The sequence below is a fragment of the Sinocyclocheilus rhinocerous genome, unplaced genomic scaffold (assembly GCF_001515625.1).
Source record: "Sinocyclocheilus rhinocerous isolate Xijiao unplaced genomic scaffold, SAMN03320098_v1.1 scaffold1406, whole genome shotgun sequence".
In the NCBI taxonomy this organism is placed as follows: domain Eukaryota; kingdom Metazoa; phylum Chordata; class Actinopteri; order Cypriniformes; family Cyprinidae; genus Sinocyclocheilus; species Sinocyclocheilus rhinocerous.
Window position 1 is genome coordinate 2,049,108 of NW_015647095.1, and position 22,709 is coordinate 2,071,816.

Here is a 22,709-nt window from a genome sequence, read left to right on the forward strand (position 1 = left end):
AAAAATAAATTTATATTTTAAAGTTTAGAATTAGACAGCCTTGCGTTGTGTAGACAATTGCATAGTGAAAATTACCCCAACGCACCACCTAGTGTCCAACCTACTCTAATACTATTATAACCTGTTTAAATATGAACAAGGGATTTACAACATTAAAGAAATCCTTTATTTATAACATGTACATGAAAAATCTAAAAGATTGGACACAACTATGGGACACGGTCGTGCAGCAGCGAGCAACAGTGAAAGAAACCTCAAGGTTGTAAATGTGTGAAATTGTATAGGGCCCCATTCCTGTATTTTGCCTGGGGCTCCCAAATCACTAAATCCGCCCCTGCTCACGCTTAACCTGTGCATCTTTGAGGACTCCACTTGAGTGTGTATGCATGTGTTTGTGTGCTTGCACTTCATATGCACTTACCTCAAAGTAGGTCTCAATGTATTCTGACACGATGTGCTCAGACTTAGGTTTGTTCTGGCAATATACCACGTACATGTGAAGCCGTCTTTCCTGTGGTTTGTGCAAACAGAAAGGGCAGACTGAATTAGCTCAGCAGAGTAGTTATACAGCAAAGTATTTATAGATTTATAGTTATACCGAGTAGTAATAGTTGCATGTTGCACAAGAAGTATTTGGACACTTAAACCACATTAAAAATGTGATTCCTTTTTAATACTATTTTAATTTAAATTTAATAATGGAATAATAAAATAATAGACAAACTGAGATAAAACATAGTTAATATCCACTATTAATGTGATGAAACTACTAGGAAATTTGTATTGACTTGAGGGAAAGTGACTTCATACAGTCACTAAAAATCTCTTGTATTAGATAGAAATCATTGCAGTTAGATCTCAGAAAGGCTCTATCATCATTTGTTTGCACAATCCATCTAGTTTGATTTTTTTGTATCTAAAGTAATGGCATTCATATATTTGTTAGAGTGCCTTAAGTGTCTGAAAGTGGCTTTTAAGGGATAATATTTACTAAATATACACTCATTAAGTACAATCTAATGTCCAGAAATCCTATTAGTAAAGTAAATAGTTGCCAATGAGAGGAAACAGTAACTGTTATGGAAATATGTCAAAGACATTTAAGAAAAAGATTGATAAATTGGTCACTACTGGTAGTTTATCTGATCTAAACTGATCCTAAACTGATTCCTGATCCTACACGTAAATGCAGCTAGAAAAAGATGGGGAGCGGTGGACATGTATCATGACAGAGGTGATTCAACGGAAACTTTCAAGCTGCAGTAAGTGTTTAATAAGTCTGAAACTGACTTTGTCTGCAGTATAAAAGCAGCGTTCTGTGATGGCATAGAGAGAGAGATTACACAACACTGATGGAGGAGCATGAGCAGAAGGCCATGTATAATTCAGCCCAATTATCCTCAATGTAATCAGAGCCCCATTCTCTCTCTCACACACACTGCATTCAGGTAGTAGGACGTTACAACTGGACACTACCTCACACACAGAAATAAACACTTATACACACTGAATGAGATTGTAAGAGCTTCATATGGACACTGCACAAAATTCATTTCATAATCAGGATTTTTGTTCTTTCCTTAAAACTGATTTCATCTTGAATCAAGTTTATTTTCAGTTTTCAGTAACACTTTGTAATGTTTAACTTGCTAACAGTAGATAATACATTAGGAATCACACATTAAAAATGAATAATATTTTACAATATTTATTATTTTTGGATACATTTCTAAATATATGAGTACAGGGGTTAAAGCAAAAAAAATCTTTTGAGTGAACATTTTTCTTCGACCAAACCCCATTCCTCAGCCATGCCACACACCCAGTTTAAGAGCAGTTTTTTCCTTCTTGTAATTAGGAGCGCTTGTCCTCCTAATTTAAAAATTTAGGAGCACTTTCTGATCAATAATCAAAAATTCTGATCAAAAATTAACCTTCCTAATACGAGGTGACATTTGACTCGTATACGATAAAAATGAAACTATATCCGCCAGCAGGTGGCGGCAAGTCACTGATTTTATCACTGAATCATTCATTCAATTGATTCGTTCGAACGGCTGAATCATTCAGGAATGAAGCAAGTGAATGTCTTTATGAACTGACGGAAATCCGTCGTAGCGACGGAAAACTTGAATCCCTGTGAGTATTAAAGGAATAGTTCACACAAAAATGAACATTTTGTTATCATTTACTCACCCTCATGTCGTTCCATACCTGTTGGGTGAACTATCCCTTTAATGTATTATGAAAGAACACAAATTAACGTATTAAAGAATTATGAATGAACACTAATTAACAAAGGACAATAGGATATTTATAAATTAAATGTATTAAATTTGCTTTTAAATTAATAACACATTAATATTATTGTAAAATGTGTTAGTTCATGATACCTAATGCATTAAATAATGTTAACAAATGTAACTACTGTATAGTAGAATAAACTCACTTATTTGCTACATTTATGCTAACTATTATTTGTATTATTAATTATTATAATTCAAAATTATAATTAATGTAATATGTTTGGTTATTTTTACAAGAAAACAGCAAAAAAAATACTAATTCAGAATTTGTTTTTTTCAGTAAAGTGACATCCTTATAAGACTGTCTGAGACGAGCTGAACGATTTTGCAACCCATCATCTTAATTTATCTACGTTACGCATCAATGACTGGAAGTTGGAAAGTCCTGCCATAACTTCAGTGTCTAATAACTTTGTTATGCACTGTATGAGTTAAAAGAAAGGGTGAGAGCAGAGGCTGAGGAAACTGGAACGAGAAAGAGAGGGGGGAAGGTCTTGTTTGTGAAAGGAAAAAAAAGGTGTGGGGACAGTCTGGCCCTCACTCACCCTCCATTACTGTTTCTCATTACCTACCGATTTCCCACTATGCTTGTTTCACAGTTTGACTCAACCTTTAGATTTTTGTTATAAGGTTCAAGCCTTTTTAAGTTCTTACCCAAAGGGCTCAGGCTCATTAAACGGTAGAAAGGGCAGATGCTGGCAGACGCCATTTCGTACAGTAACTCAGCGCTTTTCATTTAAGCAAAACACTTTGATTCACCACCAAAACTTGTATCACAGCATGTGGTAGCTTTTAACAAATTACTGCGAAGTACTTTTCACAAATGTATATCTACGAATTTTAGTTTTTGTTCCTCTTTCTTTTCCCGCCTCTTTTTCCCTTGTGGTTGTGAGCCAATGGACACAACACAAGCAAACACACAGCCTCAAATGGGCCGTATCAGTAACAGGGTCTCTGAGGGGGGACAGAAATAGAGTGGGATGATGGGAGAATAAATGGGGTGTTAAAACAGGCGTGCGTGTTAAAAACCCCTGTGTTTTCTCAGCTCAGTTTACTCAGTGCAAGAGGAAGTTCTGCTCAACCTTGCCAGAAACAGACAGACAGATGAAAGCGAGAATAATAGAGAGACTTACATGTTTGATAAAAAGTTGGGCCAGTCGTTCAGGCTCAGCCACACATTTCTCCAGCTCACCCAGGAAATAACTAAGATCAGAACAGAGGGGAGAATCAGACATTGAGCCCACCATAAGTCATCAGCAGGACCATATGGAATCTGCATGCACTAAATTCCACAGATTTTTCCCCAAAAAATCAGTGTAGAAAATGCAAGGCCATGAGAAGCTGAGGACAATTCAGTCTAAAGGTTTAGGAATATACTGAAAGTCCTATCAGATTTGTGATATACACCACAAACACAGATAAACCTACTCTTTATGCCAGTCGTAGATCTGATGAATATTCCCGAACACTATTTTGTCTTTTCCCTTCATATCTTCTGGAACTCCTTTTGCATTCATAGAGGCCATGTAGCCCTTTGAGAGACAGAACATGATGAATTTCCAAAGCTCATGACCCATACAAATACTCTTTTATTATTAAATCTGAGGCATTTCAAGTGTGATAAAATATCACTCTCATAAAAAAAATGTAGATCATCATATTGCAAATATTTTAAATCCAGGCACCATTACTTTGATTTATACTGTGTTCAGTATTACAGCTGAGAGGAATTCAGGTCAGTTGATGCATCAAATCAAATTCTGTGGTGATTAAATGCTCTGAAATGCATCCGAGTCATTCTAAGATTACAGGAAAATTGGTAGCATTCCGTAACAGAGTTGATCAAATCCACATGTGATTTGTTAATAGATATTTTGAGCTCACCTCCACAATAAGTCCTAGATCAGCTACATACAGCTTTTCTGTCTCTATCAACTCTTTTAAAACATACCTGCAGAAGAAAGGAGGTCAGCTTTCACTGGTTTCATCAAGTCATTCAATACATTAACAATATCTGACAGCTCAAAACATGTGCTGTGAGTAATACAGGGTGTAATATTAGCAGAGTTCTGACTGGCGCAGCATATTAATAATCTGGGAGCTATTTGTGGACCAGATGAAGGGCCTTTATATCGAACGTGTGAATATTCCTACTGGAAAATCCAGTTTATGATGGTAGCTGTGTTTTGGAACACAGTGGATGGATTCTAGCCGCACAGAGATGGTCATTAATTGGTTCAAATGGGTCATTAGCTTATCTAAAACTGTAATTAGTTGGTCTAAGATGAGCTTTACCTGGATTAAGGTGATCTTTAGCTAGTCTCTAGCTGGTTAATATGGTCATTAGCTGGTCCAAGATGGTTATAAGATAATCAAAAATGTCATTAGCTGGATTATGTTTAGCTGGTTTAAGATTGTCTTTAGCTGGTACAAAAAAAGTTTCACCTGTAAGACCAGCTGGTTTCTAGCTAGTTAAAATGGTCATTAGTTGGTCCAAGCTGGTCATTAGCTCGTCTAAGATTATCTTTAGTCGGTTAAAGATGATCTTCATCTGGTCTAGCAGCTATCATGTTTCAAAAAACAGTTTAACCTGGTCAGCGGGTAGCTGGTTTCTAGCTTGTAAAGATGGTTATTAGCTTGATCATTAGCTCATCTAAGATGGTGATTAGCTGGTCTAAGATTATCTTTAGCTGATTAAGATGATCTTAAATTGATGATGTTTCAAAAACCAGTTTGACCTGTGTTGGCCATCTGGCAGCTGGTTTCTAGCTGGTACTGGCCTAAAAAAATTACTATATTGAAAAAATGTTGGTTGCCAGATAAGATAATAACATAACAGGACATAGCAGGTCCAATTTTGTCATTAGCTGATCTAACATAGTCATTAGATAGTCCAAGATGGTCATGATCCTCCGGCTACCATGATCCAAAAACCAACTTTATCTCCTTAAGCTGTTGTGACTAGTCGACCAGCTTGAACTAGTTAATGACCCCCTACTGGCTTAAACTGGATTTTCCTTCACGGATGACGTGATTGTGGTGTACTAATGAACATCTGATGTCTGCTCTGTTAAATATTGCAACAGAAATCTCAAAGTAATACCACATCAAAAAGTTTTAAATGAAGCATTTCTGTTACATAAGCAATCTAAAATAAGAAGTTCCTATGTTACTTAACACAAGCTGCTAATAAAAGAGATTTCACACACACATGCTTTTTTCTAAGGCACTCTTCCGATCTTCTTCGCTGTCTATGGTGGCTGATGATTGGCTGGAGTTGTCATCCATCAACGCAGAGCCATTGTCGTCAGCCTGTAGGCTGGTGCACTGGGTGATCTGAGACACAGAGGAGGATAACTGTGAATAAGAGACGAGACATAATGCTGAAATGTTATTCACTCCAGGGATGGCTGCAGGGACAGAGGAGAGAGAGTGGATTGGGAAGATATGAGCTGTTGTAATAGCTCAGGTTGCCTAGGTGACAGGAAAAGAGCACGCTGGGTCGGTTGGTGACAGTGACTGAATGATAACAGGAGTTCAGCACTCACCAATAATCATGACACCAACGAGACAGAGGAGATGCACTACCCTGAATCTCCATTGACCCCATGAAGTAACAATGTTCTCACAGAAACTTGTGTCAGATTGTTTTGGTTGATATGGACCATTGTTTTAGTAGTGGATAGATGTGCATACAGCCCCCCAAGTTGTTCAATAATTTGAGACGGAAAGAGGAAGTCTGAAGACGTCCTGTCTTTGTTAATGTGTTTGTTAACCACATCAGAGGTAAAACTAGGACATAAACTATGCTATAAATCCTCACACTTTGTCACGTCCCTCACAGTTGTTTGTAGTCATGCTTGTTATTTCTACAAAGCGTTAAAATCTCAAAAGTATCTCTTCCCACACACTATTTGTGCAACAGACATGAATAATACATCAAATCATGCAACTTGTTGTGAAATGGCGTTCTTTTATAACTTACAATTTTTGCCTAGTAAAAGATAAAATTGTGCAACTGCAAAGCATTGTGCTAAAATCACTCAGATATGTTCCACACTCATACGTGATTTATTACTAAACAAATTACATTTCTATTCCATAAAATCAAGCCGCTTTGCTGACCATTAGCTTTCATTGTATGGACAAAGAAAAAAACATACTGTGACATTTCCTAAAATATCTTTTTATGTCACACAGGTTTGGATTGGAAACAGTGTTGTTATTTTTTAACTAAAACTAAAACTTGTACCATTTTTTTCGTTAATTGAATAACTGAAATAAAATAAAATATTAGATGAAAACTATGAAAAAAAACTAAGAATTGTTGCCTTGACATCTAACTGCAAATTAAGTTGAAGTACTAAAATTACAAAAACAAATCAATTAAATGTCAAAAAACCTAAAGCTAAATCAAAATATATATATAAAAAAACTATAAATAAAAATGACAAATTCACATAGCAAAATTACTAAAACAAATTAAAATTAAAATGAAAACTGAAAATATAAAAAATAAAAGCTAATTCAAAATATTAATAAATAGTATAATAATATATAAACAATAATAGAGTGACACTAGTTTGGAATGACATGAGGGTGAATGAATGATGCCAGAATTTTCATTTTTGGTGTTAACTAACCTTTAAGGCATCATTTAGCACATTCATTTGACCATTTGGTACCAATATAGGCAAAATGCACCCACACACAATAGTGCTTGTCATCTAACTGACACAGAACACTCTGTGGCATAAAATATTATGCATAACCACTGTTGTATGACTAAATCAATGCCAGAGAAGTGAAGACAGTCACAGGTAATGAAGAAATGATTATTCGGTAGGGGTAAAGGCCACATCAAATAACCTGCAGACAAAAACAACCACTTGTCATTGTTTTCCCTGCAGTGTGTCTGCAGTAGTGTACTGTACATCAACAGACATATTATCGCTTTGTTAGAATCAAAAACATTTCTACAAACAACTACAACAACAAAAAAGCAATTACACCCATTTGTTGTGTTTCCCTGCTCCTTAAATGCACTAAAGCGCTGATAAGATCTGCCCTTTAAACAAAGCTGTTTAGCTGTTTGGTTAACGTCACAGTCACCTGTGAAGCATCACTTTATCTTCATTCTCAGGACCCCGGTCTCTCGCTCTCTTTCTCTCTGACACACAATACACTCCTTCCACTATAACGTCACACATCCTCCTCAAAGCAAGGATTCCTTTGCTCAGAGTTTGTGATGGAGAGCACATCTCTATCCATCTATTATGTTAACGCTTTTTTCCACTTTGTTTACAGGAGTTTACAAAGCACTTCCTTTGCTTATAAGGGTGTTATTGTGTTGTGTGTGAGAAAAATGTGACACAATCTATTCCAAAATGATGTGGACTACAATGAACGGAAGTTCCTTGCATCATTTGATCATTTACTCACCCTCATGTCGCTCCAAATCTGTGTGATTTTCTTTTTTCCGTGGAACACAAAAGGAGATGTTTTTTAAGAATAAGTACTGGTTGCTCTTTTCCATTCAGTTACAAGAACAAGGGCCAGATCAAAATGCCATCCAAAAGAACCATAAAGTGGTTCATATCACTTTTGCACTGAATTCCATGTCTTCTGAAGCCAATTGCTTTGTTAGAAGCTGAATCTTCAACCATTAATTACTGAAAATCTTGACATCTGTTCTAGATGTAGCATCTCCTTGCTACATTCATTAGAGTACCAAATCGTGAACAATTGTTTTATTTATTTATTTTGTCTTAATGAATCAGTTCATAAAACTGGTCTGAATGATTTTTTCATGAATCTGATATGTTCAAATAAAACAAATAGGTTTTATAAATAGCCACTGCATGGCTTTAGAGTATTTGAAATAGTATTAGAGTCAAACACTTTTATGATGCTTTGCATTCTTTTTGAAGCTTGCAAGCTTCACCCTTCATTCATTGGAATTGAATGAAAAAGAACAACCAGTCTACAGAAAAAAGTTTGAAAAAAAAAAAAATGTTCAGCAAATGAATTTTTATGATATTCGTATTTTAATTTGACTCAGTTTTACAATTTATTATTTTATGAAGATCCTTAGTGAATTTTTATGTACACAATCATTCAAAACTTTGGGGTTGGTAAGATCTGAAAATATGCTTGAAAGAAGTTTCACCAAAGCTGCATTTATTTGATTAAAAATGCATTAAAAACTGTAATACTGATTACTACAGTAATAACGGTTTTCTATTTTAATATATTTTAAAATTTCATTTATTGCTATGATGGCGGCGCTGAATTTTCAGCATCATCACTCCAGTGAAGACGCTCTTCAGTGTCACATGATCATTCAGAAATCATTCTAATATGCTGATTTGGTGCTCAAGAAACATTATTATCAGTGATGAAAACAGTTTAAATCTGCTTAAATATAGTATTTAATTAAAATATTATTTTAATTAAAAGATAGAATCCAAACTTACTAACCCCAAACTTCTGAACGGTTGTGTAAATCATGTTTATATTGTGTTGTATTGCTTCATCATGCTGTGTTGTAGTCCAGTGTTACGCCCCACACTTTGTTGATACGTTCGTGCCATCAAGCTTGTCTGAGTATTACAGCACATTAAACTATTGTGTTGTTTTCTGGTGCAGGGTGGTGTTTGTGTGTTTTAGAGCAGTGTGGTTACTCCTGCCTGGCTCACAGGTCTACTCAGATCATTTCCAGATGTTTTTTGGCACAGCCCGCAAGAGAACCCCCACTCCTGCACTTTACCCTTTTTTTTTATCTCCATGGCTTGTTTTCCACCCAGAACCCCAAAGTCTTTACTTGGACCTTTAATAAAAAGAAAGATCATATTGGTTGTTGTTTTTCTACAGGAAATTGTTCAAGTTAGCTCGAGCAGAGCGAGGTAATCCAATCTACTTTTCCCCTGATTTTTATGTACGGTACATAAAAAAATGTATGGATTCGTGTTATGGTTATACCATGAGCGGTTCCTCGCTCAAAGTGCTGTGTCAGACCTCCATTTGTGTGAGGAATAAAACAAAACATGTGCTGCGTTCCTCTGTCCAGGAGACAGGCCGGATCCGAGAAGTGCTTACATATTCATTCAGGAATTTTCCATTAGCCAACAAATAATAAACTCACGCTGGATCCCCACAGCAAATGTTTCTGTGTCAGGTACAAAGTGGGGTGTCAGCTGAGCTGAATCAGAGACACAAATGACTACGATATAAACTACACCTCAGCCTCACCATGGAGAGAGGCAGGAAGTTACAGAGTAACACATAACACTGAAGAGCAACACCAATACCAAGTAGTTAAACCCAATATAAACTGCAAAAGTTTGTCTTGTTTTCCAGTAAAATATAAGTAAACATCTTCATCTACAAGACAGAAATACCTGAATAAGCTATTAAGGGGGGAATTTACTAATAAAAATCTCACCATCGGCCACTGTATTCTGGTTTTACACAAAAATATAAAGCAGCATATAACTTACATGTCTAGACTTTAAGTTCATGTTGTTTTTGTAATGAATTAATTTCCGATTATAATCACAGTGCTTGAGATCTCAGTCTCCTCCCCTTGTTGTTTTGCACCTCTGGTCATAATTACCTTTCATCACTCACCTTCTGATGGAATGATGAATGTTACCGCATTTAGCCATCAATTTGGATTTACATTCACTCTCTTCTGGCTATCGTGATTGTGATTGTTTGTGTTGTGCACAGTGTTTTGTATTCATTTATGTGTTCTGGCTCAGATAGTGTACATGCACATGCAAAAATATACAGTGGGGTCCAAAATGTCAGACCACATTGAAAACCTGAGATTTAATCATTTTAGCACTAGAAAGAAGATGCCAGAATAAATAGATTTGTGTTAATGTTCCAAATTAATTTCTCACTGAAATTGTTTTGTTATTAACATGATAATATGTTGTTTTTTTCTGAAAGAGATTAATACTTTTCATCCAGAAATGATGCATTAACATTGATCAAACATGACAGTAAAGACATTTATAATGTTGCAAAAGATTTTTAGTTTAATTAAATTCTGTCCTTTTGAACTTTTGAATCCTAAAAAAAGTTTACTGTTTTCAACATTGATGATAAATATTTCTGGAGCGCCAAATCAGTTGAAGATTCAGCTTTGTCATAACAGGAATAAATGACATTTTAAAATATATTAAAATAGAAAACAGTACATTTAATTTGCAACAATATTTCACAATATTACAGATTTTACTGTATTTTTATTTAATAAATTCAGTCTGGGTAGGCATAAAAGCCATTAAAAAACTTACTGACCTCTAACTTTTGAATGGCAGATTAATTTGTTATATAAAAATGTATTAAAATAGAAAATACAAAATAGAAGTCTTTTGGACCCCACTTTACAAGAATAATATACGAAGAGTGTGTTTAATCAATGTGTGTTTTCATGTTTAAAGGTTCAACCTGTGGGAGAGAGCCTGGCAACAAATGACCCATCAGTCAAATGACCATCTGGCCTCTCTCAACTTCTTGTCCAGGCCCTTGTCATTTCTAGGCTGGACTACTGCAATGCTCTTCTGGCTGGACTTCCATTATGCACAATCAAACCTCTACAAATGATTCAGAATGCAGCGGCACGACTGGTCTTCAATGAACCCAAAAGGGCCCATGTCACACCTCTCTTTATCTCCTTGCACTGGCTCCCGGTTGCAGCTCGCATCAAGTTCAAGACATTGATGCTTGCATATAGAACAGCCACAGTCTCAGCACTCTCCTACTTCAACTCACTTTCGAGAATCTACATTCCCTCCAGAAGCCTGAGATCTATGAGTGAGCGATGCCTCCTGGTACCATCATTGAGAGGCACAAAATCACTTTCCAGAACCTTTTCGTTCACCGTTCCTGGCTAGTGGAATGAACTTTCCACCCCTATTCGGAATGTTGAATCCCTGACAATTTTCAAGTGACACCTGAAAACTCATCTCTTTCATCACCATTTGACTTCATCTTTAAAAAAAAACTTTGCTTTCTCTTTCCTTAATCTCTCCCTGTCTATCTTGTACTAATCGGAACAATGACTGAAACTTTGTATTGCAAGCACTTCCTGCATTTATTTGCCTCTTTATGATGAATTGCTTATTGTATTCCTCAATTGTAAGTTGCTTTGGATAAAAGTGTCTGCTAAATGAATAAATGTAAATGTGTGTGGTTTAAAAAAACATTCAAAATGAAGCCAAAAGTCTGATTTTGTGAATCTGACTTACCTGTGTTTGTCCTAGTGTGGTGGATCCCTGTGGAGAGTCCGACTGGAAGCTGTAGGACTGCTGGACACCTGGATCACAGTCGTCGAGAGCAGGCAGGCCATCTCTCCACTCCTGCACACACACACACACACACACACAACACTGCTTTAAAAGAACCAGGAACCACAAACTTCACGGTCTTTCATAAACATCAATACTCAGGTCAAAATAAAGCTGACCCATAATTCCTCTCTCTGTGTGTGTGACTATGACGAGTGGGTGTGTTAGAGGGTCACAGTGATTAAAGTTTACATCGAACAGTTCATAGGCAAACCACAGGGCTCTAGCGAGCAGTTGGCAGCACAGTGTGGTGCAATTCACACGCCGTAATGAAAAATAGGATCACCTGTACTGTGATGTAAACTGATGTTTTATGTGAGAGTCTGATTAAAATTAAATATTTTAAATTTTGTTTTATTGTTATATTTTCTGTTTTCACTTTTAACTGATTTCAGCTAAAGTTTTAGTCATTTTGTTATTTTTATTAGTTTTTGTTTTTTATGTCTATATAGTTTTTATTCATTTTTAGTTATTCATTTTAGTTTTCGTTATTTTAGTACTTCAAGTTAAACTAAATGAAAATGAGAAACGATATATCTATTATAGTTAAAGTTCTAGTTAAAGTTTAGTTTAGTTTAGTACTTAAGTTAAACTAAATGAAAATGCTGCCTTGGCAACTAGCTGACATAAAATATGATTTTTATATATATATCTTTTTTTATTTTATTTCAAGTAACAGAATTTTTTATGGTTTTAGTTTTAAGGACAAAAAAATATAAATTATAACATTGATGATGACGATAAAGATGAACTTTTAAAAATCATTCTAGTTTTATGAGAATAGGGAGGTTCACACTCCAATTATAACGATAATGACAGAGGATTTTTTCAGCTGACTAATGATAAAAACATTGACATCTAATCAGAATCCACTTTAATCAACTTTAAAAAAAGCTCAAGAATTTAAAGCAACAGATAACAAAACTGTTATGCTTATCTTTATAGTTATGGTTCTTGGTGTAAACTGGCGTTTAGTATGATAACCCTCGTTTGAGTGTTAATTTTATATTAGGAAAATAATACACATCAAACAATTTCTCACCAGGTCTTTGTCTATGACTGGCAGGATGGTGAACTGCTCCTCTGTTTGTGGGCTGCCCAGGTCTTGGCTGCTCCTGGCGGGTGGAGGTGGGGGTTTGCCCTCCAGTCTGCGGACCTGCCGCTCCCCCTTGGCCGTTCCGGTCGCCCCGGCGCTCAGCTTACGCACTGGATTGGTCAGCCATTTCTTCAGGGTGCTGACAGAGCGACGGGAGCCTGGGGAGTTTGGGGCTGAACTGCCTGAAGCCTGGGGCGGCAGAGAGGCCACCGAGGTGGAGATACTGCCCTCACTGCCAGCGGCTGAGTATGAGTCTGTACAGACAGAGAGAGGGAAGAGAGAAAGAGATGGAAGAGGAATTAAGTTGGGAATAACCATCTGAGAGCACGACAGCAGAGGGAAAACAAAATAAATCTGCCTTATATATAAACACACTCTACATAAACACACTATAACACTAAATATGGCCCATAGCTGAGGCACTGTGAAGCATTTTTCCCATCTCAGACTTCAGGCCTGTGACTAGTTTCTTTTGACCACTTTTGACCTTGCAGATTTTTAAATACACTACTTTTCGAAAGTTTAGGGTGCATTTTTTGAAAGAAGTCTCTTATGGTCAACAATGCTGCATTTATTTGATCAATATTACAGTAAAAACAGTAAAATTGTGAAATATTATTACAATTTATAATTGTAACTAAAATAGTTTTCTCAATTTTTATCGATTTGTTTTATTTTTTTATTTATGGAATTTATTCCTGTGATGGCAAAGCTGAATTTTCAGCAGCCATTACTCCAGTCTTCAGTGTCACATGATTATTCAGAAATCATTCTAATGATTTCTCAAGAAATATTTCTTATTATTATCAATGTTGGATAATAAAACATGAACATTCATGAACATTTTCAATACCGTGTAATTTCTACCACATCTCAAATTATATACTGTATTTCATTTCACTCTTTGGTGGGAACAACACATTTGAAAATAAAATGGCTGACTCCTTTGCTAGCACTTTGCATATTCAAAATACACACAGTTAAATAAAATTGTCACACAAGAAATATTATGTTCTCTGTATTCTGAGATAATTACCTTAAATTGATTTCATTTTCCCATATCAAAAATGCCACTGTTGTAAATTGTCCCAAACTGGAATTAGGAAATTGATATTTTTAATGGAGCTTTTCAATTAAACATTAAATTGCACTGACTCCACAAAAAGTCTTACTTATTGCAGGGTAACAAAAATAATGTGCTTTATATTTCATTGTAAGTTTCATAAAACCAAAATAACTAATTGAGTCTAGGCTAAAGGAGGTTATTGTGCATCAACTGGTTTTGATAATGCCACACTTGGCTTTACTCGAAGATCTTTCTGCTTTACTTGAAGATCTTTTCTTTATGAAGCACAAGGATGCACTAAAAGAGTGACGTACAACTATAGTTTATGGATAAACACTTCAATGGAGATGTTTTAGGAATGTAATATCCTAGTAATTACTAACTGTTTCATTTTAAATAAAAACATATTCATCAACACTAGTATGAAGGAAAGAACAAAATCATGTGCATATGCACCTGTTGTGAATTCAATGGAAATTTTGTGTGAGAGGTTTAAGTATACAACCTGCACGCTGTCATTACTGAATGCATGTGTGTGTGTGTGTGTGTGTGTGTGTGTGTGTGTGTGTGTGTATGTGTGTGTGTGTGTGTGTGTGTGTGTGTGCATGTGTTAGTACATGACCCGTGCAGACAGGCCTCGTGCCGCACATCCCAGTTAGTGTTAATCACATGAGGACTACTCAAACTGGTTTAGGGCAGACTTTGAGAAGCTACACTGGTTAGCCAAGCAGTCGTGTGACCCTGGAGAGCTAAATATAGACCCCGCCCCAAAGTCGAGGCTCAGGCTGAGACTGCGGTGCTGGTGTCAGAGGGACCCTGGGAAAAGAACAGGGGGGGATGTGCACAGGAAGCACACTTTAATCCTCGTCCACAGGAAGGTCACCAACTTTTTTTGTTCTCTCTCTACGTTGTGCCTCACGCCCCCCACTACTCTCTTCCTGACCCAGAACAGTGGCTGTCTGAGGTTATCAGCGGCAGCAAGGACAGGCTTCGCATGTTTCAGTCTCTCACCCGTCTAATCCAGCCCCTGGTTGACCCCTTGATTCAGCCGAACACAGCCTGACAAGACGGCACAAACACACACACACTTTGCCCAGAGACACGCAGTGCTGTGCCCAGATGTCAGGCTGTGTCAGTACCTGCTACATACCATTGCTAAACCAGTATTTCTCTAACAGTGTTTATGAAATTAAGCTTTAGTTTCCCCTTAAAATTGTTTTAATGTTATTTTGATAAACTGAAAACTCAGTAGGCAGCTTTAATCTAATCACAAATTAGACATTAATTTTTTAGTGTGAAATGTGACTTACAGTGGTTGTCATTTCAGCAAAAACACAAACAAATATAATAAAAAATCTAAATAAACAACTATCTGGAATACTAGTTAGTTATTTGTCTTTATTGTGTATCCAAAAAAAAAAAGCCAAACCAGTATTTTTTTTTGCCTCAACGTTTTGAGTCTCAATCAGTTTTCCTCTTAAAACCTTTTTCATTTAAGAAAAACTTTTTTGCAAGCGCTTCAAATGGTTTTGTTTGGAAAACTATGTAAAAAAAATTTGGATTCAAAAGTTTAAGCACAGACTGGGTCAAAAGTGATTGAATATGAATATAAAATGCTTTCTATTGGTCCGTTACAAAAAAACATTTTCTTACACATCAAAACTAATTGAGACTCAAAAAGTTTTTTGGGGAAAAAAGGCTTATTATGGACTATTTTGGCCAGAAATCATTATTTAAAATCAAAATGCCTTAACAATGAATTTAGCTATTACAAACATGCAGATTTCACTTCACAAGATATTAACTGATGGACTGGAGTCATTTGGATTACTTGTGGATTATTGTGATGTTTTTATCAGTAGCTTGGGCTCTCATTCTGACGGCACCCATTCACTGCAGAACAAGTGATTTAATACTAAATTTCTCCAAATCTGTTCCAATAAAGAAACATTATCTACATTTTAGATGGCCTGACGATGAGAGAATTTTCATCAAATTTGCATATTTGGTTAAACTTTTGCTTTAAGGAACCTCTTTTTGATTACGTGTCAAATTATTGTGAGTTATTTTGAATTAAGTCAAAAATCAATTTAGGCTCAAAAATCAAGTGTAGCGTTAGTTCTGGCAGGTCACGTCAGTCAAGCTCGCATCAGCTTACTCTCAGCTGAACCACGTCTACCTATAGGAATACAACACCTATCTCAGCATTCATATATAAGGTTCTTCAGTATTATCAGCAGCTTTTGCATTGCTCAGTAGCTAATTACCATCCTCCATCCCCAGCTCCTCTCGTCCAGTCAGGATTCGGCCTTCTGATTCTCCTTTGAATCAGACTAATTTCTAAAATGTGTACAATAAATTATTGAACATTAATGATATCTGCAATACATTTATGTTGGTTCTGTTCTGTTTACCCTAGGTGGTTATCACTGCTCTGCCTGCTCTAGGCTGCATGGATGCAAAGGGAGTTCTTGCCCAGTACAGAACCGTACCTCCAATCCAAACTGTATGCTAATTGTCAGTCATCTTTGATGATAGTGGACAGAAATAAGCCTCAACGGTAATAAACTCAGCAATAAAATAAAGAAGAGGGTAAATTTGCACAACAATAGCATAAAATGCGCTATTGTACTGTGTAGACTAATCAGAGAATATTCGTCTGGGGGACCCAACGCATAAGTAGCATAACATCCATGATGCAACATCAGCTATTAAAATGGCCTAGGGGTCTCTCAGACTCCAGACAGAACACAAGGGTTCTGAGAGAACAACGCAGAGGTCCAACTAATTTATTAAGCTAATGTTTTGTGTAGCAGAACTGACCTAGAATTTGTGCTGATACACAAAGAAACAACCCCTGTCGTGATCTAATCCACAAACTTTCCACTTTCGTCGGGGAATAAACAGTGTAATAATGGAACTGACCTCAACCCAAATGGAATTCAGCAGAACCTAAAGTGGAAGGATTATAACTCTTATTGCTGGCTAAACAGCAGGGCAAAGCTGCTTTCCTGATACTGTGCTGCTGTGTGCTCAGAGGGGAACAGTTCTCTGTGTGAACAACATGCCAGACTGCTCCTCCTGTGTCTCCACACGGGACACAAAAGAGAGGAACGGTTTCATTCCACACTGGGTATGGACCCGACGGATTAAGGAAGAGTGGCAGTTATGAAAAAGCAAAAACCAATTCATTACCCTGTTTTGTTTTTTAAAGCAGGGAACTGAATCTTATCAGGAATTAAAGGCTGTTGGGAACTGGCAGCCACTACTAACCGTATCCTCCACAAATTAGCGGTGACACCCACATGAAACAATGCGTTATCCATCACTATATCCCCACATGCAGATTTAAAAACCTGGGTATTTGTTGAAGTAACGTGATGCAATGCAACAAAGCACGAAAATGGAGACCCAAGGTTTTTTGAAAAACTGTAACACACACTATGTAGAGCAAGGCTGAAATTACAGGAAGAAATGCTCCATTTTGATTGCTGGTAAACAGAGGAGCTGAACTGATTTGAAAGCTGCAGAGCTACGCTTGAGTGCTGGTGGTGTGCGCAGAGAGATCCTCTTAATATGGCACTGACTGAGTGCTCAACACATTAGAACGGATTTTTCTTAATAGCTAGATAGCTTCAGCAAAGAGGAAACTAAAGAGAATATGTAATGAGATTTCTTTATGCAACATCCTTTAAAACTGTATATGTACACTGTAATTAAACAGTACACCCTGTAAGTATTTTTTTCCAGAATATATAGTACATTTTTCATGGGAAAGAAAAATTACAAATGAGATCTCCTTAACATCTCAGTCATTAGTATGGTTAAATGGAGAGCAATAGAAAACATGAGTCTCAGATTTTTCTCCTGACAAAAAGATCCTAGTAATCTCACTTTCCTAGACATTAGGAGATCCCAGCAATTTTCAGAGCTTCACAAAATGTCAGTCTACAAAGAAAAAATAAATTTTAATATGAACTACATTATAATATTTCTCATTAATTTCTTCTGAAACCAAATTATCCCTGCCATTTACACTGACTTTATAGTTTTACATACTTTATATACAACTTTCCCATTTGCATCTATTTTTATTCCTCCAAAGAAATTTTGATACCTGAGATATGTTGATTGTAAAAAAAAAAAAAATTTCAAACTAATAGAAAACAAAGAATTAAAATGATTATAAATCTTTTTTGGTAATTGAAATGATGAAAAACGAAATATTTATTCTATAAAACTATTTAAAATATAAAAAAATAATGTTTGATAATTGAATTGGAGATTAAATAAAATATAAATATTCGATGAAATTTGTAAAATATTTAAATGAAAAACAGAAATGTTGCTTTGACAACTAATTGATATATATAAAATGATGTATTAAAATAAATGAAATAAAATAAAATGAAATGAAATAAAGTACGACAATTACAAAAACTAAAACTGAAATAAAACTTCATTAAAGCTACATGGACATATTTCTAAATAAAAATTAAACTATCATACTAAAATAACACCGAATTAGACAGATCTCCAGATCTCCTGAGGCATGAAAGAGTAACCTCTGAGCAATAAAACAATTCCGAACGCAGTGTGTTATTGAAGCTTCAGTTCTATCTGGAAACATCAAGTGGTTTCTGTTAGTACATTGAATATTTCTTTTAATAATGGTCATAAAATATAAAATGGTAATCGGGAGCTGCCCATTTATAAAGAATAGCTATTGATATTACAACCTTGATTGTTGTGAAACCTAATTTCCATAAGGAGTGGGATCACATTTACATTAAAATGTTAATTTAACTACACAGAACACAACCCAAAGCCCAAACTGTAGCGATAAACTGCTAAAACAATCTGAATTCAGTCCGATTTACTGAACAGAAAGCAGACACAGTGTGAATTCTGTAACCTGTAAATATGGGCAGAAAAACACTTAGGTGCGAAACAGACCTAACAGGTTATTGGATTTCCCAGACCTCAGGGCTACCGAACAGCCTTTTACTACACAAAAAGAACATGCTGTTTTGTCCACACGGCAGAGAGCCACGGGCCCCCGAAACTCCAGTCTCCATCACCGGAAACCTCTCCAGCAAAATGAGTGCCCACACAACACATTAGCCGAGCGAGACGGAAACCAGAGAGCGCAGTGAAAACAACCCTGCACGGAGACTGAACAGTTATCTAAGGTTGGCTCAGTTGGACGGAAGAAAACACAGAATTCCCCACAGCCCCCCACTGGCAGGCCCAACCATAATTTCTGGAGAGCATGTGTTTCAGCTCAGAGCGGCCAGTGGGCTGTTTCATCGGCCCTCAGCAACAAAGTCAACATGAAAGCGTGAGTGGGGGGTGAGTGTAAGGGGATCTGAGATGGAGAGATGAATGGATGGAGGAGAGCAGGGGCTCAAAATAGGAGGGAAGGGAAAAGGTCTTGAACAAACACAAGCTTAAGGCACAGTGGATACAGGAAGAGACGGAGAAAAAAAACCTAACACACTATATCGCTTGAAAACAGATTGCAAACAAGACAGCAAAAACAATTCTATATAACTTTGTAGGAAAACAAATAAGACGCCTGTGCATGCATTGTTGCAGGCATCTGAATGTTATGGAAAGGACTTGCTGTTTGCAAGAGTCTGATTTCATGTGACATGTGTCTGACTCCAGGCCTGCAACATATACTCAGTCCCACAATCTACAGCTGAGCATCATGTCGAACTGAAAAGAGAATGACTTTTAAATTCAATTCAATTTCAGAATAAGGCAGGCAACAGGATGCAGAATTTTAATTCAAATTTGAACTGAAGGAATTGAAATTCAAATAACTGAATAAGATGTAGTTTACGTTTTTTCAGTGTTATCGTGTTATCATTGTAACGTTATCATACCACTACATAAGGGAATCTCCCATATAATTATTAATAATCAATGTCTGAAATACAACATACTGTAAATGGTATTTATTAAATACATTAATATTTCATTATATTTTAGAATGATATATCAATTAAATGACATCAATACCATGGTGAATACGATAGATAGATAGATAGATAGATAGATAGATAGATAGATAGATATAATCTATTCAAAATTAGCGTTATATATAATTAAATTTTTATTTCATGATTTTGTATTATTTATGTATTTATTTTTAGGTACATGACTTTCTTTGAAATATATTTCAGTGAATTATTAAATACATTAATATTTCATTATATTTTAGAATGATATATCAATTAAATGACATCAATACCATGGTGAATACGATAGATAGATAGATAGATAGATAGATAGATAGATATAATCTATTCAAAATTAGCGTTATATATAATTAAATTTTTATTTCATGATTTTGTATTATTTATGTATTTATTTTTAGGTACATGACTTTCTTTGAAATATATTTCAGTGAACTCTTCCTGTCATTCCTATTCACAGTCATGAACTAAAAGGTTCCAATTCTTAAATTAAGATTAAGATCAATGCATATGTACACACACATGCAAGGCTTCTGAGAAATAAATGTTGTAAAACATACTGTACTGTGAAAAAGTTGGATACAATGGTATTGGTATCTCATGGTTTATCACATGATTTACTTCCTGCATCCCTCACCATGGCAACCAACACAGCATAACCAATAAGCTCTTAGTGTTCCATGTCACATCAATCAGGCCACTCTTCCGCCCCTGGTTTGCCACTGAACTCCAATGATGCAGGAGTTTTGCTACATCAAGACAACCCAGCATTTTGCCAACTGGGGATCCAGGGAATTAACATAATACCCATCCGGCACTGCAAAGGCGTTCTAGATGTTTTTCTGACTGGGTTAAGTGTGTCTCTCTCCATCACTCTGACATTGACAAGGAGAGGAGGGGAGGGGATACAATATTGAAATGAAAAACTGCTCTCCTGTCAGTCTGAAGTGTGTGTGTGTGTGTGTGTGTGTGAACTCATTTCTGTAATGGTGTGTCTGAGAGCCAGGAGAGATTACAAAGAGGCATTTTGATGACTGCACCGCTTCAACAAAATTGATAATTAAAAGCTGAATTAAGCAAAATATTAAGCATGAACCCTCCTCGTCCCCAGTGATCAGCTAATGTTGTGCTGTTCTTCTGATTCTGCCATCTCTCTCTCAACAATCCTCTTCTTTCTTCTAAATCTCTCTCACTTTCTTCTGAGCCCTGTCTTTATGAGAAGTCTGGTGCAACAGAAGGGATTGTTCCCTTTTCTGAGCTTCACAATCTCTGTGCTAATGCAGATTCTAAGACACTTGCTAAAAACTTTCCAGACTCTGTTATCTGAGGAAGAAGCGCATAACGTACTTTTTAATGAAGATCAAAGCAAAAAACGTTTCACTAAGGGAATGACATCCCTTGTTCTGAAATGGAAATATTTCTTTGTTTGCCAAGCTTATATATCAGCAAGATAGTCACTGTGCCTTTATAGACTAAATGAAATAAATAGGCCTTGATTCTTGAATCTAGAAAATGTCCCCAGCAGAACTGGGGTCTCTAATGCGCATGACACAGCAGACTGTGAAGGCTCAACTGCAAGAGCAGCATCAGGTGTTACACACTCAGACTGCACTGAAACAGTAGCAGTAATTCAGATCTGACCAATGACACTCAGTTTCATGTGACATCTGGAATTAAAAGTACAATACATGATGATGATGTAGTTAAAATAATCCTTCCTTGGACCAAGTGTGTGGACCTTACAAGACCAATGTGGAAAATCTGGGATTCAAAATTTAATTTAAACTTCAAAATAGTATTAGGAAGTAGAACATGTAGAAAAAGCAGTAAAAAAAAAAAAGTTTTAGGATTTTGTCATGAAAAAAATATAAAATATGTGATTTATATAAATAATTCAAATTGTTGTTTCATTCAATGCAAAACTTAATTTAGAGTCAGTTTAACAGGTTAACTTAATCAATTAGTTATGAAAAAATAACGCGATTAAAATATTTTAACGCAGTTAACGCACTGGCCCCGCCCCCAGAACTGTGCATCATCTTACATTTCATATAGTTGACTGTTGACAAACATGATGCAGGGCAACAACTCCATAAATGCAGCTATGCCAATTCAAGATATTGGGGGCAAAAAATGCCCCGTATGAGTTTTTGTCTCATATTTATATCATACGATATCACACGAGCAGGGAGAGCAGTATTGAGTGCTGATTTTGTCCTGAATATCACGAGTTTAAACAGCTCAGTAAATAAGAAGCTGATATTGTGTTATATTTTAAACACAATATTGTGTGTTTTTGTTCAATTTTGCCAACGAAAATATTATCTAAAAAGCCACAGCAGACCTGTTGTGCGTCTCCGAGCAACACAGAGGTGTTTAATTTTTTTTAGTTTTCCGCGTTTTGAACGAATCATGTGAACCAATGATTCAAAAGCCTATTCATAAAGAGAGCCGTTTACTTCATTCCTGAATGAATCAGCCGTTCGAATGAATGAATGACTCAAAGACATTTACCGCCACCTGCTGGCAGATTTAGTTTCTTATTTAGAGTATCATTTCATTTAAAAAAAACATTAAAAGGGATAGTTCACCCCAAAAAATTTTTTTAATTCTGTCATCATTTACTCACCCACATGTCATTTCAAACCTTTCTTTTGTGGAACATAAAAGAAGACGACTGTTGGTAACAAAGTTTTAGTTACCAATAACTTTCATTGCATGAACAAAAAATACTGAGATGTTTCTCAAATTATCTTCTTTTATGTGCCATAGTTTAGGCTATGTTAGGCCATTGTAGCTTAAATTTTTATGTGTAACCTAATAAATTTTAAGTTGAATAAAATAAAATATTTTTTTCTAAAGCTACAATTTGTAATGTCTACTTGATACTTTCTCATT

General features: G+C 36.0%; 1 protein-coding gene across 2 annotated transcripts in view; it reads right to left on the bottom strand.

Moving 5' to 3' along the window:
* Window positions 1-22,709, bottom strand: part of LOC107708856 (rho guanine nucleotide exchange factor 25-like) — a 74,850-nt gene that overhangs the window by 9,508 nt on the left and 42,633 nt on the right. For both annotated transcript variants that reach the window (XM_016513223.1, XM_016513224.1), the window contains 7 exons: window positions 12,708-13,015; window positions 11,567-11,677; window positions 5,518-5,642; window positions 4,191-4,257; window positions 3,735-3,838; window positions 3,440-3,509; window positions 422-511 (listed from right to left, as the gene is read on the bottom strand). In XM_016513223.1, coding sequence (XP_016368709.1) covers window positions 422-511; window positions 3,440-3,509; window positions 3,735-3,838; window positions 4,191-4,257; window positions 5,518-5,642; window positions 11,567-11,677; window positions 12,708-13,015 — 875 coding nt within the window. The remainder of the gene's footprint in view (window positions 1-421; window positions 512-3,439; window positions 3,510-3,734; window positions 3,839-4,190; window positions 4,258-5,517; window positions 5,643-11,566; window positions 11,678-12,707; window positions 13,016-22,709) is intronic.